Here is an 18,140-nt window from a genome sequence, read left to right on the forward strand (position 1 = left end):
AAAGCATGTTTACTTTGCTGAAAGGCCCACAGCAGGGGTTTATTTAAAGAAGCAGATAAACTGTTACCACATGGCTCATTGTTTTTCAACACTAAGATCAATATATTTATATCAATATTTTTTTTAAAATAATGCTCCAACATTAGGGGAAGTCGGTCTGTCCTGTCCGCTTCTGTACATATGGCTTCCTTATGCCCCATTAATCCTTCTCCTGCTTTCAGAGGAGCTCCTTCAAAAGCAGACTGGACTTTCACATGACTGCCCTGTCACTGATTTTTAAACTAAATCGATTCTTCCTGCATAATGTTTTTTTCAAAAACACAGCAAAGACGGACATGAAATTGCTTAAAATGTAAAAAGTATAGCGAGATTTACTCCGATTTGTCGATTTCCTGACGTCAGGGCACAATTTACACACGACATTTAGTTGCTCGGGCCTACTGTTGCATGAAACGACTGCGTGGTGAGCTGAAACACCTGTTTAAACAGCGCCTTTAACGTTAGCTCCCCCCACCCCCCTCATGGCCTGTTTTGAAACCGGAGTGGTGAGTCACTCCTTTCTCGGTTTAGAAAAACAGATCCGGCCAGGCTGGGGCCCGGTGGGGGGATGGGAGGCCGGCGGTGGATGAACACCGGAGGTGGACGCAGCTGGACTCCCACTCCCAAGGACCCCACATCCTGACAACGGCCCCGTCGTGTTCCCATAGAGACCGGGGCTGATCTGTAAGTGGAAAAAACACCGCCAGAATGAATTGATATGCGTGTTTTTCCAGCCCCGTAGTCGCGGGTGCAGCAAAGCAATTGGTTATGTTCTTTAGAAAGAATACCAAGAGTGGGGGGATCTTCCCGTTTACGAACTCCAAAATGGACAGTTAACCTTATGGGTGGACCTACTTGAAGCGCGAAAGTCTTTTATCCTTTTATTTTTAGATTTTAGTGAAAAGTGATAAGCAACAAAAAAAAACGTTCTCGATATTTTCTTTATGGGTATATTTGTTTTTGTTTTTTTTAAAATTATTTTTACAATACGTTGCACAGTACTGTAATACTTCATATATTCACGAATACTAGCTCAGTATTTAATCAGGGTCTCCAGTAGGTACTCACTACTAGAGTATGTCTGTCTCTTACCAGAACCATAATCTACCCCCGCCCTCTTTTCCCGCCAAAAGCCTCGGGGGGTGGGAGTGTCGAATTCGAGCCTTTTTCTGATAGAGCGAATCAATGTCTCCATGACAACCGTTGCTCTGGACGACTAGGGATGCTTGGGGTGCTGCCGCAACAACATAGGGGCCATGCGCAATGCGGCAGCGCGCGTGGCCCTCTTTGATTCACGATCCATCCCAGAAATATACATGTTGTCTTAAGTTAACTCTGTAACGCTGACGGCCCACGTGCGCTGAACAGAGTGAGTTACCCTCAACCAAACAAAGTGCGACGTATCATCTTTAAAATATATTGGCAGCCTCAACACACAACGGGCCAACTTAGCAGTTTAAACAACGGCCGCTAGATGGCGGCATCGCTTCTTAAATAAAACCTAGGTCTACAAGGAACCAGGAAAGACATTAAAATGCGAAACACTTTTTACTAGAAACAGAGGAAGCTTCAAGCTTGATACAATGTGCTTCGCCATATAACATCCACAGTCGCGCTCGAGCCTCAAGCAGACCCGGAAACTTTGTTCCTGTCCCCGGACATTTGATCGATAAAGTTTGAATTTTTGAACCGACTCCCACTGCTACAATGATGGCGGCTGATCGGACGGTGCACGGAGTGCCCCCTTCACTGTCTGCTAAAGTGGTTGGGTACGTTGACAGTCGCTCTAACACCTCTTTTACCGTGTTAAATTCTGTGGCTAACCGACATTACACTACTGTATCGAAGCTGCCACGACTGTAGTGTTCAAACCAGCAGCAGTGTTAGTTAGCTCATTGCTAACAGACATCCAGGAAGTTGGTAATTAACGTTCACTGAGTCTGCACGTGCCAGCATATAGCGTGGACTCAGTCAACTTTAATCTATGTGTTGTATCAGCAAGTATCGTTTGGCAGTAGAACAGTCTACAAAGTAATGGCTAACGTTAACTTTACGTCTTGCTAGGTTAATTAGCTTGCTAGCTTACTGCTGCATACACCTGCTAATGTTAGAACGATTACATGGAGGAGTGTCAGTGTAACTTCAGTGTCTGTACCATGTCTTTGCAGGTCATTTGCCTATTTGACTGTGAGAGACAGATTGCCCACCATCCTGACTAAAGTTATCGATACAATACATCGCAACAAAAACAAGTTTTTTGAAGAATATGGGGAGGTAAGAATTGTTATTGATAAATTGAATTCGAGTTGTTTTCATCGACCACTTGTTTTCTTTAGCTCATTTGAAAACCTAAATGGTATCCTTGCCTGTGTTCCTCTTTATTTTCATACAGGAAGGTATCCGGGCAGAGAAGCAAACAATAGCACTGCTGTCTAAGATGAGAAATGAGCTGCAAACGGATAAGCCGATTCTCGCACTAACAGACGAACTGCAAGACACCGAGTGCTGGAATCAGTACCTGCAGAGACAACAGGACTTGCAAGGAGACCAGGATTCCGTCAGCTGGTTCAGGTCTCCATGGCTCTATGTGGAGTGCTACATGTATCGCAGAGTACAGGAGGCCCTCTGGCTCAAGTGAGAAGTATTTGCATTTTGTGATGGTGCTTTGATGCCCTATGAACTGCTTTTAAGTATATTTCTCCGCAGCTTTAGATTATATAACCATATTTGTTTGTCTTTGTCTATATATAATGTTTGTCACATTTGAATGAAAAACAATGGTCATTTAGGCTTTCAAGTTGTGCGTTCCCTCTCAGTTGTCATTATTAAAATAAGTCCTAAAGGATGTTGCACCATTTTAAAATGAAAATTTGGTCTTCATGATAAAAAAGGGAAGTATTGGGGCCTTAAGATAAGTAAATATGGTCAATGTACTTGTAGAGCGCTTTTCCAGTCTTCTGACCACTCAAAGTGATTTTACACTACATGTCATTCATACACTGATGGCAGGGGCTACCATGCAAGATAACACTTGCCCGTCAGCGTCTTTCTAAGCATTCACACCCCGATGGCACAGCCTTTGGAAGCAACTTAGGGTTAAGGACACATCGACATGAACTGTAAGAGCCGGGGATCGAACCACATGCACTGTACCTTCTGAGCCCCTAAAATACAGTTTTTTTTGTTATCTGTTCTCGTCTTCTTGTCATGTTTCTATTTATTTCAGTCCTCCCATCAGTGACTATGACGTCTTTAATGAGGGAAAGACTCAGAGCTTCTTTGAGTCTCAGCAGGCTATGATGACCTTATGTACATACTCAGAGGGCGTCAACAAGAATATGGAGGAACTCTCCAAGAATGAGCTGCTTGAGCATTTTAACAAACTGCTACAGGTAATTATTTTTTATACCAGCCTAATGCATAACAATCAAGTGAGTGGAGGTAAAAGCAATAGTATTCAACATTGTATATAAACAATGGTTCAAATGACATATAATGTGAACCCATAGTGCTGGTATTGATGAAACCATACTTACTTCATAACCCTAGTCTGCAGTTCCCCTTTATGGAGAATTTTAGCATATTTTAGTGTAGTTTCTTGTTTTAACAGCCCGTAACTTAAATGTTTTAAATGTCCTTTCCGGCTGCAGCCATTTTCATTAAAAAGACAAATAATGTGATGAATGTATGAAGTCATAAAAAAATAATCTCTCATTGATCCATTCTCTTATTATATTCAGGGTCATAAGAAGACCCATTACAATTGGTTGTTTTACCCTTTTTTTTGTGTGTGTGACTTTTCCTAGGTTTCTCTATGGGGGAACAAGTGTGATCTGTCAATCTCTGCTGGCCAAGACAACTCACAAAAGACCAGTCCAATAGATTCCCTGAACAGCCTGCAACCCTTCATCTTGGTGAATGACTCCAACATGGTATGGTCAGCTCTTCTTGCAGCTCAGAGGCCAGGACAATCCGAGAAAACCCCTGCAGTCAGAGTGGACATTGTTCTAGACAATTCTGGCTTTGAGTTATTCACTGACTTGGTCTTGGCAGATTTCCTGATTTCCTCCCGCCTTGCTCATGAGGTCCATTTTCATGGCAAATGCTTCCCATGGTTTGTCTCTGATGTCACAGCTAACGATTTTCAGTGGACCATCCGGCAGACCATGGCGGCCAATCACAAGTGGATGTCAAAGAGTGGTGTCCAGTGGAAGACCCACCTGAAGGAGGGCGTGTGGTCCTATCATGATCATCCTTTCTGGACACAGCCCCACGAGTTTTGTGACATGGAAGCTGATGCTCCTGATCTGTATGCAACCCTGCAAGGGGCAGACCTGGTGCTGTTTAAGGGAGATCTCAATTACAGAAAGCTGACGGGGGACAGGGAGTGGGCCCACACAGTGGGCTTCAATACTGTGCTACGAGGTTTTGGGCCTGCACCACTGTGTAGCCTGAGGACTCTCAAGGCCAACATTCAGGTTGGTCTGCAACCGGGCCAAGGGGAGAAGCTCGGATCCCAAGATCCTGATTGGATGACCAGCGGCAAATACGCTGTCATTCAGTTCTCCAGCTCAAAGTCAGAACAGAAAGGCTGACCTCAGGACCTCACTGGAAAGACGTGGATTCATAAGAACATTACAGTAAGAAGTTCCATAAGGAGTTACCTTTCAAGCCATAAGACCAAGTCTTTGTTCCTCGTTGTCAGTTAGCACTGCATCATGTTTGATTCAGAAATGTACAGTAACCAGACATATTTGAGTTATTTTCACAATATATTTGTACCATGTCATGCTTAAAATGTTAGCACTTTAGATCTTAATGTTTCCCTTTGATTTAAACAATTGTTTACGGTGACAAAGTTATCCTCCGAGGTAATACATCAAAGTTGTTAATTTGATCTTGAATAGCTTATGTGTTGTGCACAATGTATTAAGGCATGATGTTTACAGGTTATGTAGATGCTATTAACTATTTTTGAGTGAGAGTTGGGCTTTATAAATCTCTGTCCTAGAGCAGCAATACTTTTCTTTTTGTATACAGTTGAGGAAAGCGATGATTAATACAATGTATGGCTTTTATTTTTATGTTTACTCTGCTCGGGTTGTTTTATTTTTACATTTGGTGTCATTGATATGCATGTATCAAAAACATGCAGACAGCCATCTACATTCTGCTAAAGTGGATCATAACATTGTTTGATAACCTTTTTGCTCAGTTTAAAAGATGGTAGACTGTTATTGGGGCAGCGTAACAGTAACAGTGACAATGTGTGCTTGTTTTGTTTAAAATGGCAACCCATACCTTCATAGATGAAAGTGGATGTGATGTCATCTACATTTTCCCCATCAGTACCTCGCAGGTGATGTTAACTGGATTCTTCTGCTGGGTGAAACCATATACTTTTTATTAATGGGTTTGATTTAATAAAGAACTGCAGAACTGGTCTTTTTCCCCCTACTGTCGTACTTTACAAACATTATAGATAGAAGATGTGAGACAAGTAAGCAACTGCCATTGTTATCTAATATATGAAGCCGCATGGTTTATTAAACTCGGGCAACATTGGTCAAGTGCAGCAACAATATTTTTAGCCAAATATTGTGAACTTATTCACTAAAAAATGTGAGCAAATGCATGTGTACACAGATGATAATCCATCAGTAGATGTCTTAAATGTTCTCCAGTTGTGTGACATTGTTTATTGGTTTTCTTTATTTTATAACAGTTGTTGACCTTTCATGAACTCGGGGTCAGTGTGGACCCAGAAAAACAGCTGGAGATGCTGCAATATGTGTGTTTCAATTCCAGAACGAGCTGGGAGATCTGGCTTGCATCATTTAGGCTGCTTGCAGGCTTTGTTAATATAGTCCGCTATTCAAATTAGATGAGTCACGACAAGTTGCAGCCTATCTTGAGCCGTTTACGTGATTTATCTTTAGTTTCATTTCTAACATTTCATTTTCCTGGTTCCCCATTCAACAGAGTCTTCGTCTTATTCCAGGGGAAATACAAAAAAAAAGTATTATCAGGGCTACTTGTTTTCCACTTGACCTGACATGTCCTGAAAATTGGTCTGTTTACTCAAGAAAGATGTTGCACAGAGAAGGAAAATGAAGCCCCTGTTACACATGTTCAGGTTGTGCTCAGTGGGGGAGGTTGTTGCCTCTGATCATCTTCATGAATTTCTGGCTGACAATTTCACACAGAAATAGGTATATTCAATTCAAGATGAGGATTTCTTTATCATCACTTGTATAATTGGATCTGAATTCTGATTGATCATTTAAAAAAAAAAATCCACATGGAACTCTTTGTAAGTTTTTTTTTTAAACTTGTCATGAATGTTGGAAAATAGTTTATTTTCTTAGTATTTAAGCTTCTTTTTGTTTTTGTTTTACCTTGATGCCTTCTCCCGAAACATGCAATGACTAATAGGATTTCTGACAATCCCAATCCTGGAACTTTTGTGCAGTAAACATGAACATTGATTTCTTAAATCTATATTTACATAAATACTCTGCCCTTTTGCTATGATTTGTTTATATAGTGTTCTTTTTCATCTGTGACTTGACATGTTAAAGTAATGATTAACTGGTCCATGTTATGGCCTTATAATATCCTCCCTTTCAATAAAATGTCACTAGGAAAATCCTTTTTTTCAATTTATTTTATATATGTCATTTTTGCGGTTTGTTAAAATATTTAATTTATGTTAAGCACCATCTGATTCAAATTCCATCAAGTCCCTCATTTGGGATTGATTGTGCAATTATTGGCTGTTGGAATGAGATTTGACCTCCTGCTGTGTTTGCTGTGTTATGGTGACCTGGCACTAAAACACACCGTGGTTATCGATTTGGCCACAACTTTAATTTATTTATCCTCCTTTTAACCTTTCCACTGTTCCCATTGTGTTCAATGATCCCAGCTAGGTTTCTGAGAGTCAGCGAGATGAGAGAGACGAGCAAAGAGGCAGAGAGAAGACTCACAGAAGCCGGTATGAGAACGATTCACGTGTGAGATGTGAGTAGTGCATCATGATGGGTTTGGGCTTTCTTTTACCCACCATTGTTTAAAACCATTGTCCGAATGTTTCTCATTTCCACAGCGATTTGATTTAGTGCAGTCTCAGGTGTATTCAATAATATGGCTACAAAAATAGGCCGGCCATACGTCATGCTGGTAGCTTGCTGAGTATCTGTAAACATCTCATTACTAGTTTACGGATGTTTTTTCTCTGGGTGCAAAAGCTTTTCCATGTAAGAAAAAGGTGAAGTTGGAAGAGAACATTTTATAGCGGTGTCTGTCGTGCGAGAGAGGACAGGGAAGTTATTTGGGAATCACTATTTCTCTGTCCATCTTCCTCTTTCTTTATTCCACTAGCATGGGAGGAGCCTTTTTGGATATCTTTTTCTTTTTTTGCAGCTTGGTGGGCGGAAGCTCAAGGCAGATAGGGCAAAGAGACTGGAAGAATAGTGGACCCTTCAAGTTGCCTGACAGGCTTTTTTGAAATAAAGGCAGGAGATACAGAGATAGAGAGAGAGAGAGAGAGAGAGAGAGAGAGAGAGAAAGAGCAGCACTCGTCTCCACTCCCCCTCCCAGCAATTGGGAGAGCAAGTCTAAATCATGTTGCATATCAGTGCTGTTGTGCTGTGATGTTGTTCAGGCAGAGCCCGGCGCAGAAGAGACAACCTCGTGCACCAGTACTCGGACCTAGGATCAGCCCAGCCCTCTCAGAACTGGAGACCCTCTCTCCGCAAAGTCCCTCGCCTCCACCACATGCCCACTTCAGTGACATGTACCCTGAAGAGAGCCGGGGGTCTGGAGGGGTAGCCACTGTGGACTTCCTGGAAGGGACATACGACTATGCCGCTCCCACCCCTGCCCCGACCCCTCTTTACGGCCACTCCACCCCTGGCTACTACTCGGCTCCTCTGGACTCCCACAGACCCCCCTCGGATGGCAGCCTTCAGTCCCTGGGTAGTGGGCCTGCCAGTCCTCTGGTGTTTGTACCCTCCAGCCCCCGACTCAGCCCTTTTTTGCACCCGCCCAGCCACCACTATTTGGAAACCACCTCAACACACGTCTACAGGTGAGGGAATACAGTTTGTCTTTATAACCACAGTCGACAAAGGTGTTTGGAAATAAGTTACTTTTAGAGGCTCTGCATCAACAAGTATGAATCACTGCCTTCATTTAAAAAAATAATTAAGTGAAGTTGGTGAAGTTTTGCCCATTATACGATTGTTTGGTCAGTTTTGTTCGTGCTTTAATGATTATTTAACTGAAAAGAGAATGGCAATCAAAACATCAATCGACATCAGAGATTTGTTTCCTCATTTCTTTTTTCCCAATTTCCTGTGATTCAAGCACAATGAATAATATCCATAAAGAAGTGAATCATCCCCGTCATTTTACTATATTGTCTCTAATGATTTGGTGTTCCGCAATGAGTGGTTGTAGGACATTTTGCCACATAACTGTATTTAATATCTTTCACTTACAAATTGGCATTGGCATTCTGTCCAGTCCTCACCATGCCGTTATAAACAAAACATAATTATATAACTGCATTGTCTTTTACTGCAAACAAAACAATGCCGCTATCTCAATAGAAGGGATCAAGCTTTGCCCTGGTTTCTAATTCCAGAGATTAAGGACTTTGTCAAAGACCTTGAGAAAGGAACAATACGTAAGAACAACTCAAGTACACGTACAGATTGCTTCCTGGCTCAGGTGGAAAATAGAACTCTGCTTTTGTGTCACTGGCAAACTAAAGTTGGTGAGGTAAAGGTTAGAATGATACATAAGTATTTGCTGGCTCTTACTTTTTATGATAAAAGATATTCATGTGAGCAATGTTTGACAAAAGGTCCAACTATATTTTTGTCAAGAAACAAAATGTATACATTATTTCATCTGCATCATAATTCATGAGATAATTCAAGTGATCTGAAACCCGCGTCCTGTGACCACTCCAGTGTCCCATCCAGTCAGCAGTCCGTTTCCAGAGAGAACCAGTGCGGCACCAGTGACGAGTCTTACAGTCTACGGGAGTCGGGGGCTGCAGCGGGGGCCGGGGGCTTTGAGATGGCCAAAGACACGCGTTTCTGTGCCGTGTGCAGCGACTATGCCTCTGGGTACCACTACGGGGTGTGGTCCTGTGAGGGCTGCAAGGCCTTCTTTAAGAGGAGCATCCAGGGTAGGTCATCTGTGGGTTCTAGTCCCAACGATCACTTGTCTGTGAAAGATCATGACTAATAAATGACTACTCTGTCTGTCATGGAGAATTATAACCATTTAAAAGAACACAATTACCAGGACAATAGCCAACTTCGTAAATGGCGCACTGGCCCCCATGAACGATAGCTTTACTGTTTGTCATTAAAAGACAATTTAGTATGATTTAATCAGGAACATATGGGGAGTCTTAAAAACATCCACAACAGAATATTAGAGTTTGGATGTTAAAGGACAGTGATTTAGTGCGCCAGCTGCTTAGCAGGCTCATGGTATATAAGTGTAACCTGTAACCTCAACAGAGGAATAAGCAAACTTAAGCTTCAAATTTGTGTCATAGATTGTGATTTTGTGAAACTGAGAGGATGATAAATGTGAAAAAGAGGGGAAATATGTGTCATAAATTGTGATATTGTGAACAATAAGTTAAGAAGGTTTGTATTTTAACTTTTTGTTGTTGTTTATATTTCCACTCACAGAATTTATTCATTTTTGCTCTGTTTTTGTATCTCATGTCTTTGATACTGCGTGATGTACAACCTTCATGTACGGCTGCTGCCTCTGTGCGCAGATAGAAAACATCTGTTGTAAGTGGCTTGTAGCCATGTTTGTGATATGGTGCTCTGGCATATTGACAAGTCTTGTAATGGAAGACGGGTCATAAAGAAACCAATAGTCTCCATGGCAATGACAGACAAGTTTTAATTTTCTCCATCTCAGATCCATTTAAAATGGGAATGGAGTGTCCCTAGCTACTAAATAACATACATCTGAACTGAACACTGGAGTGAGGGTCTTGAAGTAATAGATTTTCTTCTATTTCAGGTCACAATGACTATATGTGCCCAGCAACCAATCAGTGTACTATTGACAGGAATCGGAGGAAGAGCTGCCAGGCTTGCCGACTTAGGAAGTGTTACGAAGTGGGCATGATGAAAGGAGGTGGGTAGACGCACCAGGAGATTTCCCATCTTTTCGAAGACTGACCTCTTTTTTTATTTTACAAATGTACTTTTTCCAATTTGGTGTCATTTACAAAAGTATTATTAGTTATCTTGTTGTTTTTACTTGTTACTTTTTGGTTAAATTGTTTGTTGCACCTTCTATGGTTTGTTTTCTTTTTGCAGAATGTATCTTTTCTCTATATTGTTTTAATGCCAGCAAAATAAGCTAATTTGCCCTTTTCTTAATATATTTCAAAATTGCCATCTATCAACCCTGGTCTTTTGCTGAGAGGATTGGCACAAATATGAGAGTCCTGGTGGATGCAGATAAGCTTGAGACTAACTTTAACATGACCTTGAAGGGATTTCCTCTTAAGGAGTACGACTACTGATTAAAACACACCCACATTTTGTTTTCATACTTCTCGAATCACACAGGCATCCATGTAATCTGCACTGCTGGACTTTGTGGTAAAAACAGGATATGAAGTTATGTGTGAGCGATGTTCAGGGAAAAACCAGACGAGTTAGTGTGGTACCATATGCTTGCATGTTGGTGGCGCTTTTCCTAGTTTCTGTGTGTAATTATGTATTAAACCACGACTTGGTGTTTAAGGTGTGCGCAAGGACCGTGGGCGTATTTTACGGCATGACAAACGACGTGCTGGCACCAGCAACAAGTCCTCGAAGAACCTGGAGCACCGGACAGTGCCCTCTCAGGACGGGAGGAAGCGCAGCAGCAGCAGCAGCAGCAGCGCTTTTGCTGGAGGGAAATCATTTCTGACTAGCATGCCTCCAGACCAGGTGCTTATCCATGTGGAGACACAGGACATTTGGATCTGGAAGAAGCATTAACCATATCACATATTCCATATATTCACACATAATCACATTGCATGTGACTAGTGGATGTTGAGATATGTTTGTCGTCGCTTTCAATCTATTTGAAGAACAGCAGCATTGTTTTTTCTGGTTCCATTTCTTTCTGTTTCTCTGCTGATTCCCCAGGTGCTCCTCCTGCTCCAGTATGCCGAGCCCCCGATACTGTGCTCCCGTCAGAAGCTGAGCCGACCCTACACCGAAGTCACCATGATGACCCTGCTCACCAGCATGGCCGATAAGGAGCTAGTCCACATGATTACCTGGGCCAAGAAGCTTCCAGGTACTGATCAGACTGTTAAAGTAGCCACACCACTCGCTTGAAACGTTTTCAGCGCTTTATATAGCCCTTTATATTGAGTACATAATGCACTCTAATGTCTTTCTTGAGACTTGCCAGGAGCCTGGTGACATTCATGGTCTATTAACATTAACCATATCCTGTCTGTATTGTGGTCTGTAGGGAATTATTACAGTTTGTCATTGTCCAAAATAAACCAACTGTCCAAAACTTTCCTAAAAGTGAATAGTACACAATGTAGTGGATAACATAATGACATGTGAGCATAAAGTTAAATAATCAGCTATAAACAGGTTTTTGTTAAAGTTTGACTTCTTTATGTCAGGCTTGTCAGGCTTGTTGATGTTGTGTTGACAGCTGTATCTTTTGTGGGTCATAAGTGATGACTGAGAGGGATTATGAGTCTATACAGGAAATTGTTGCATGTTATACCTTTAACAGGCCTCTTTGGCCCACTTTCACAGGCGCACCTGACCTCCAGATACATACACTGCTTTCTGTTGCTATCAACAAGGTACACAAATTATCCCAAAAAATAGACCATTCAAAGATTAGGGATACAGTGACTGAAAACATTAAAAAAATAAAAACTTTCATAAATGTCTTCCCTTTATAAACTGTAGAGCAGAATATTTGGTTCATAAAATTGTTGGATTCTGTATTCCAAGTGAAATAAAAGCCTCTCAGTGCAAACTTAATTTATTTAAGGTTAATTGACATCATGAAGCCTTTGATCCAGAACTTCCAGTTTAACAAAGTAAAATTCTTGCTTATAATAATATAATAACTTTATTCATATAGCACCTATAAAAAGTGCTCTCCAGAGAAGCAAAGCATAGTCATACATAACGTCAATACAGGTAAACATTTAAGAAAACAGGAGGCAAAAAGGACCATACCAAAAAGAAATAGAATAGAAAACAAATAAATAAAACAAACAAAAACCGCGGAACAAAAGAACTGGATAAAAGGACGACATCACTTAAAAGCACATTCTAAAAAAATTAGTTTTAAAAAGGGATTTAAAAGTAGTTACTGATTCTGCAAGCCTTATCTCCTCCTCATGCATGTAGCTTTTGACAGATATGGGAGACCTTTTTTGTGGAGGCACACATGAACACACACACACGCACACACACAGAGCCATTACAGCAATGGTTATTATAGTCATCCCCTAGCACCCCATAGAGCCTAAATGCAGTCAGTATAGGACACATCACCCTTTTGTATGTTCCTCACACGCGCACACACACACACACACACACACACACACACACACACACACACACACACACACACACACACACACACACACACTCCCTTAGTGAGTAAATCCTGATTTTGAGGTACTACAACCTTGTGCGTCACTAAAAGCCCAAAGGCATACAGTTTTAATTGCGAGGGGTCCTAACAGGGTACAGAGGGGACAATGGAGGGAATTGGCTGTAATTACATGTGAATTGAGACAGCTGAGAGCCAGCTATAAGGCTTCGCAAGAGTGCAGAGATTGCAGGTGGTTTCATTTAAGTACCTGTTCCCTGCCAGAAAACAAGAGCATGCATATGTTTTATAAAAGGGATGAAGGTTCACAAGAAAACATTTATCTCTGTTATATTCCACACACCATTTGGTCTTTATTTCAAATAACATCTGTGATCAGGATAAAACAAATATTGCAGCAACATTCTCTAAAAATATATCTTCTATTTTCTCTGAATCTATTTTTAAGAGAAAAGGTAAGATGCGGCAAACATTGTTAAACATCCATATCTGGTTTCACCCAGGTGTGCAGAATGAGTCCTACTGAATTATAAATTGGAGGCGTGTGGCAGTTGGTTTATTGTTATCATAGGTTATGCCGCTTAAACACTATATAAGGGCAGGTATTGTGCCGTGTGTAAATACTCTGACACGTGCCCAACAATTGGAGAGATGCCACGAAAAAGGACATAAGAAGAAGACGAGCTTGATCAGTATTGATATCGACGTAGTATTAAATCAACTTGCACAAAGTAAACATGGTTTTCCAGTGGGCAGTACTGGTGTTACAGGAAAATCAAAAAGCATTGAGGAGCCGTATGTAAGACGTTCAGAAGCTGAATGCACGCAATATCATCCAAAGGTTTTTATAGTCTTAATTAGGATCAATGGACCAATAGTATTTCCTTAGCCCACCAATGTAATAATCAAATCATTGTAACTCTATGAAAACGTATTAAATCTACTCTGAGTGTGCATTACATTGGCCCTTTCACCAGAATGAATGTAAGAATGCACTTTGCGTGTGTGCTTTTCTAGGTTTCCTGCAGCTGGGCCTCCATGACCAGGTGCAACTGCTGGAGAGCTCATGGCTGGAGGTGCTGATGATCGGACTCATCTGGAGGTCCATCCACTGCCCCGGCAAACTTATCTTTGCACAGGACCTTATACTAGACAGGTATCCAGGAAGACTCACCGCACTTCTCTGACATGCACCGATTTTTTTCTTATACCCAATTTCTCTGTACCTGCTTTTCCTCCCTATTTCTCTATCTCTCACTCTCAAATCTTAAGAGTGAGACATCAGCATTGTAGATTTTCCATTTCACACCTTTTCCATCCATTGTGCCACTGCAACACGTCCGCCTGAGAGTGAAATACTAATTACATGTCCCCCACAGAGTAGAGAGCAGCCTCTCTCTCACCTGAAATACCCCTCATCAATACCCCTGTGCTGAGCTGGAAACCTGGGCCGAGATTTAATCAAGGACTCAATGCAAGGAATGATGGAAAAGGAGAGAGAGCTAAATGACAAACCGAGAGGACAAAAACATAGAGATGCAGACATGGATTTCTGCTTTGCAGGCACAGCCTGTTCCCTTCATTTCCCCCCGTGTTCAAAGTAAATAAGATGGCCAAACCACAGTATCTGCCTCTGAGTGAGAAAGAGAGGGCGGTGGAGACGGAGACGAGGATGAGGAAGACAGCTTTTACCCTCTGATGTGTCTGATGGTCCCATTTGATTCAGAAGTGTATTACAGAGTATTATCTCTAAAACCTGGTCCCTGTGTGAGTGTCCTCACCAAATGGACACGATGACTAAAACGCTGTGGGTTACGGTTGACACATTGCCTCGGCTCTGTGCTGTCCAGTTCAATCTTGCACTCTAACCGCTGGATATTATCCACCTTTCTGTCAGTTTTAAACGGTGCGGACGAATGGAGCTTTACGGTGCTCCAGTCCATTAGTTGTTTCTCTGGCCGCTCTTTGGATAGAGTCATGGTTGCAGTTTGTTTTCTACTGTTGGTGCATTGCAGCTCTGCTTTTGTGTGACTTTCAGAAATTTGAATAAGAAAAAAGATGAAATAAAAACATTCCGCTGAACTCTCTCCCACTCCCTCCTCTTTTAGACTCCTATGTCTGACTGCTGCTATAATACAGACTGATAGTTTTTCTTAATATGTTGTTTCAATGTTCTTTTTTTTTATCTCTTTGCACTTAATTATTATTATTATCTGTATTCACTTTATATGTTGGACAGGAGAGAAACGTGTTTTCAACTGCATGTTTGCACGTGGAAGAATTGACAACAAAGCTGACTTTGACTTCTTTCATTCCGCTCTCCAGGAACGAAGGCGACTGCGTCGAAGGCATGGCGGAGATCTTTGACATGCTGCTGGCCACCGCTTCTCGCTTCCGCTTGCTCAAACTCAAACCGGAGGAGTTTGTCTGTCTCAAAGCAATCATCTTGCTTAACTCCGGTGAGGCAACGTGTGTGTGCATGTGCGTGTGCGCATTGTCAGAGCGTCAACTGAAGCCTGGAAACACTGACAGCAGGAACACTTCCCTAATAAATACAGAAGCTCTCCACTACAATCTCCTCAGTCGCAGGTCTACGTTTTTTGTTCCCGAGAGTAAATATTGAACAGCTACAAAAACTACACCCACAGAGGTCGAGCTCTGAACGCTGCTCGGGCACATCAGCACCCTCAATATGCCCGATAACCGTTCCCTTGACAACATTAGGCAACAAGAGGCCTGTGTTTGTCCCGGAGATTGAGCTTTTCTATATTAGAAAGTGAGTAGACTGAAATACCAACGGGATGACACAGCTGGCACAGATGCTGGACCTGGATGAATGTTTGATTGCTGTGTGGGCAAAACTGCTGTTATAATTAATGCTTTGCTCTTATTCCCATGTGTGAGTCAGATCTTTTATCAAGTTGAAATTGTTGTGGTTTTTTTTGCAGGTTGAGTGAGTTTTATTACATTGGCACATGAGCATGTCTATATGAGATGTATTACTCCAAGACCAGAAATGTCAAATTTAAAGTTTGCCTATGTGTTTCCTCGGTCAGGTGCCTTCTCTTTCTGCACAGGCACGATGGAGCCGCTCCACGACACCGCAGCCGTTCAGCACATGCTGGACACCATCACAGACACTCTCATACATCATATCGGCCAATCGGGAGGTCCGGTTCAGCAGCAGTCGAGACGGCAGGCCCAGCTGCTACTCCTGCTCTCCCACATCAGACACATGAGGTGAAATTCAATTATAAAATGTCTCTTTTGTTTTTTCTTTTACGGCAAAATGGTGAATTTAAGTTCCTCTGGTAAGCAGTGTTGCAGCGTATATGTCAAGGGTTCTCTGCGGTTGTCAATGTGGGGGCATTTTAATATATTTTATGACAAACTCTACGACTGCATTTTTCACGACATTCAAAAATACAATGCTATATCGTCTTTATGAGAATATAATATGTGATTTTAATCACATATTATATTTTTGACTATATACTATGACCTTTTTAATCACATTTTCGTGACATACTATTCTATGACATTTTGATGGTTTTAAGAAATATCTCTCAGGTCCAATTCTGTGTCTGGTTCAGATGAGTTGTATTCACTGCGCAGTAGAGACAGACGTTCACAACAAAGCTGTAGAATTATCTGTGACCAGAGAGAGTTCTGGCCATGGTTAATATATACAGATATATATATATATATATAGTTATATACTGTTATATGCAGTTATATACAAGGTTACAGGAAATAACAGGTAAGCAAAAGGTGTGGGTTGGGCTAAGCTCCTCAGGAAGGACGAGGGACCTTGAAACCATCAGCACCCACGATGTGTATCTGTGGGCCGTCCAGGGAGAGTTCTGGTCACAAACTGAATGTGCATGGTGTCGCTTTGGTGTCTTCACTCTAGAACAAAATGTTTTACTTGATCAATGTAAAATAGTTTCTGTCTGCACAAAGGTTACTATTATACAGAGATGGTAGGAATACACAAAAGCAAAGTTCTATATTATATTTTTATGATATACTAAACTATGACCGTTAAATCATATTTTCATGACATACTTTTTGTGATCATTCTTTTTAATAATTATGATATTTTTACAATATACTATAATCTTTTTAATGACATAATATACTATGCCATTATTAAAGACATTTAATGTATGTTTTCATTCATTCACTGTATTTCATTTGTATGACATACTCATAAATAATGAGTATTTCATTATTTATATTCTTCTATGACATTTTTTCAAAATGATTATGACATACTCTACTATAACATCTTTAATGAAAATTGTATGACCCTTTTAATGACATTCATGACATACATTCATACATTAATCTTACAGTTTTTATGACATACTATAGTATGACATTTTTAATGACCTTTTTATGGCAAACTATACTATGACATTTCTTCGACATTTCTATGGCATTTTTATGACATACTTATACAAGAACCTTCTTAGTCACGTCTTCATGACATACTATGCCATGACATTTTTCACATGCTGTTTATGACACATCTTTCATGACATTTTTAATGACGTCTTCATGACATACTATTGTACGACTTTTTTACATTTATATGACATACTATACTGTGACATTTTTCCTGACATTTATCACATACTATGACATTTTTTCTGACATTTATATGACATATATACTATGACATTTGTATTATTTTTGTAAACGTTTTCATCACATTTTCATTATATACTACACTAAGACTTTTTCATGACACATTTATGACACGATACTAGCCTTCATGGTTGAAACTAGCTTCCCCATAAACTGATTCAGTCATAAACTGCATATTTCCTCATCTCCCTTTTCTTTTTTTCACTTTCTCTGCAGCAACAAAGGCATGGAGCATCTCTACAGCATGAAGTGCAAGAACAAAGTGCCTCTGTACGACCTGCTGCTGGAGATGCTGGACGCTCACCGCCTCCACCGCCCGGACAAACCAGGTGAGGCGTGGTTCCACGCTGACGGAGAGCCTCTCTCCGCCGCCGGCAACGACAACAACACCTGCAGCAGTGTCGGCTTTTCAGGCGGTTCCAGTTCAGGACCCCGAGTCAGCCTGGAGAGCCCGATCAGAGCCCCGACAGTCCTGCAGTATGGAGGATCCCCTTCTGATTGCACCCACATCCTATGAGACAGAGCACAGCACGCATCATCTGAAGGTCATAGACATGTGTAGTACAGAAGGAGAGGGGCGTGGAAATGACACATAATGGTTGTATTTGAATTAATTTCATGAGATAATTATTTATAAATTAAGTGATTTTATAGTTGTAGTTGTATATTTTTCCTTTGCACTACTTCAATTCATTACAATATGAGCGTCAATGCAGTTAATCTTTTATGCTGCCTTTCATAATATCTGTGATTTTGAGTCAGCCTCTAACAACTTTAAGTACAGCTTATTATTATCAAAACGG

At 41.0% G+C, this 18,140-nt stretch overlaps 2 protein-coding genes across 2 annotated transcripts; both read left to right on the forward strand.

Moving 5' to 3' along the window:
- Positions 1-706: 706 nt before the first annotated feature.
- Positions 707-5,484, forward strand: armt1 (acidic residue methyltransferase 1). The gene is made up of 6 exons (XM_079215362.1): positions 707-723; positions 1,650-1,808; positions 2,208-2,313; positions 2,432-2,673; positions 3,266-3,431; positions 3,846-5,484. Exons 2-6 carry the CDS (start codon positions 1,747-1,749, stop codon positions 4,632-4,634), a joined length of 1,365 nt encoding a protein of 454 aa, XP_079071488.1. The 5' UTR covers positions 707-723; positions 1,650-1,746; the 3' UTR covers positions 4,635-5,484.
- Positions 5,485-7,694: 2,210 nt separating this feature from the next.
- esr1 (estrogen receptor 1) lies at positions 7,695-17,854 on the forward strand (the record flags this gene model as incomplete). Its single annotated transcript, XM_079214986.1, has 9 exons — positions 7,695-8,131; positions 9,021-9,241; positions 10,105-10,221; positions 10,840-11,027; positions 11,232-11,385; positions 13,702-13,840; positions 15,010-15,143; positions 15,741-15,924; positions 17,554-17,854. 9 exons carry the CDS (start codon positions 7,695-7,697, stop codon positions 17,852-17,854), a joined length of 1,875 nt encoding a protein of 624 aa, XP_079071112.1.
- Positions 17,855-18,140: the final 286 nt, after the last annotated feature.

The sequence above is a fragment of the Taurulus bubalis genome (assembly GCF_910589615.1).
Source record: "Taurulus bubalis genome assembly, chromosome: 3".
NCBI classification, from domain to species: Eukaryota; Metazoa; Chordata; class Actinopteri; order Perciformes; family Cottidae; genus Taurulus; species Taurulus bubalis.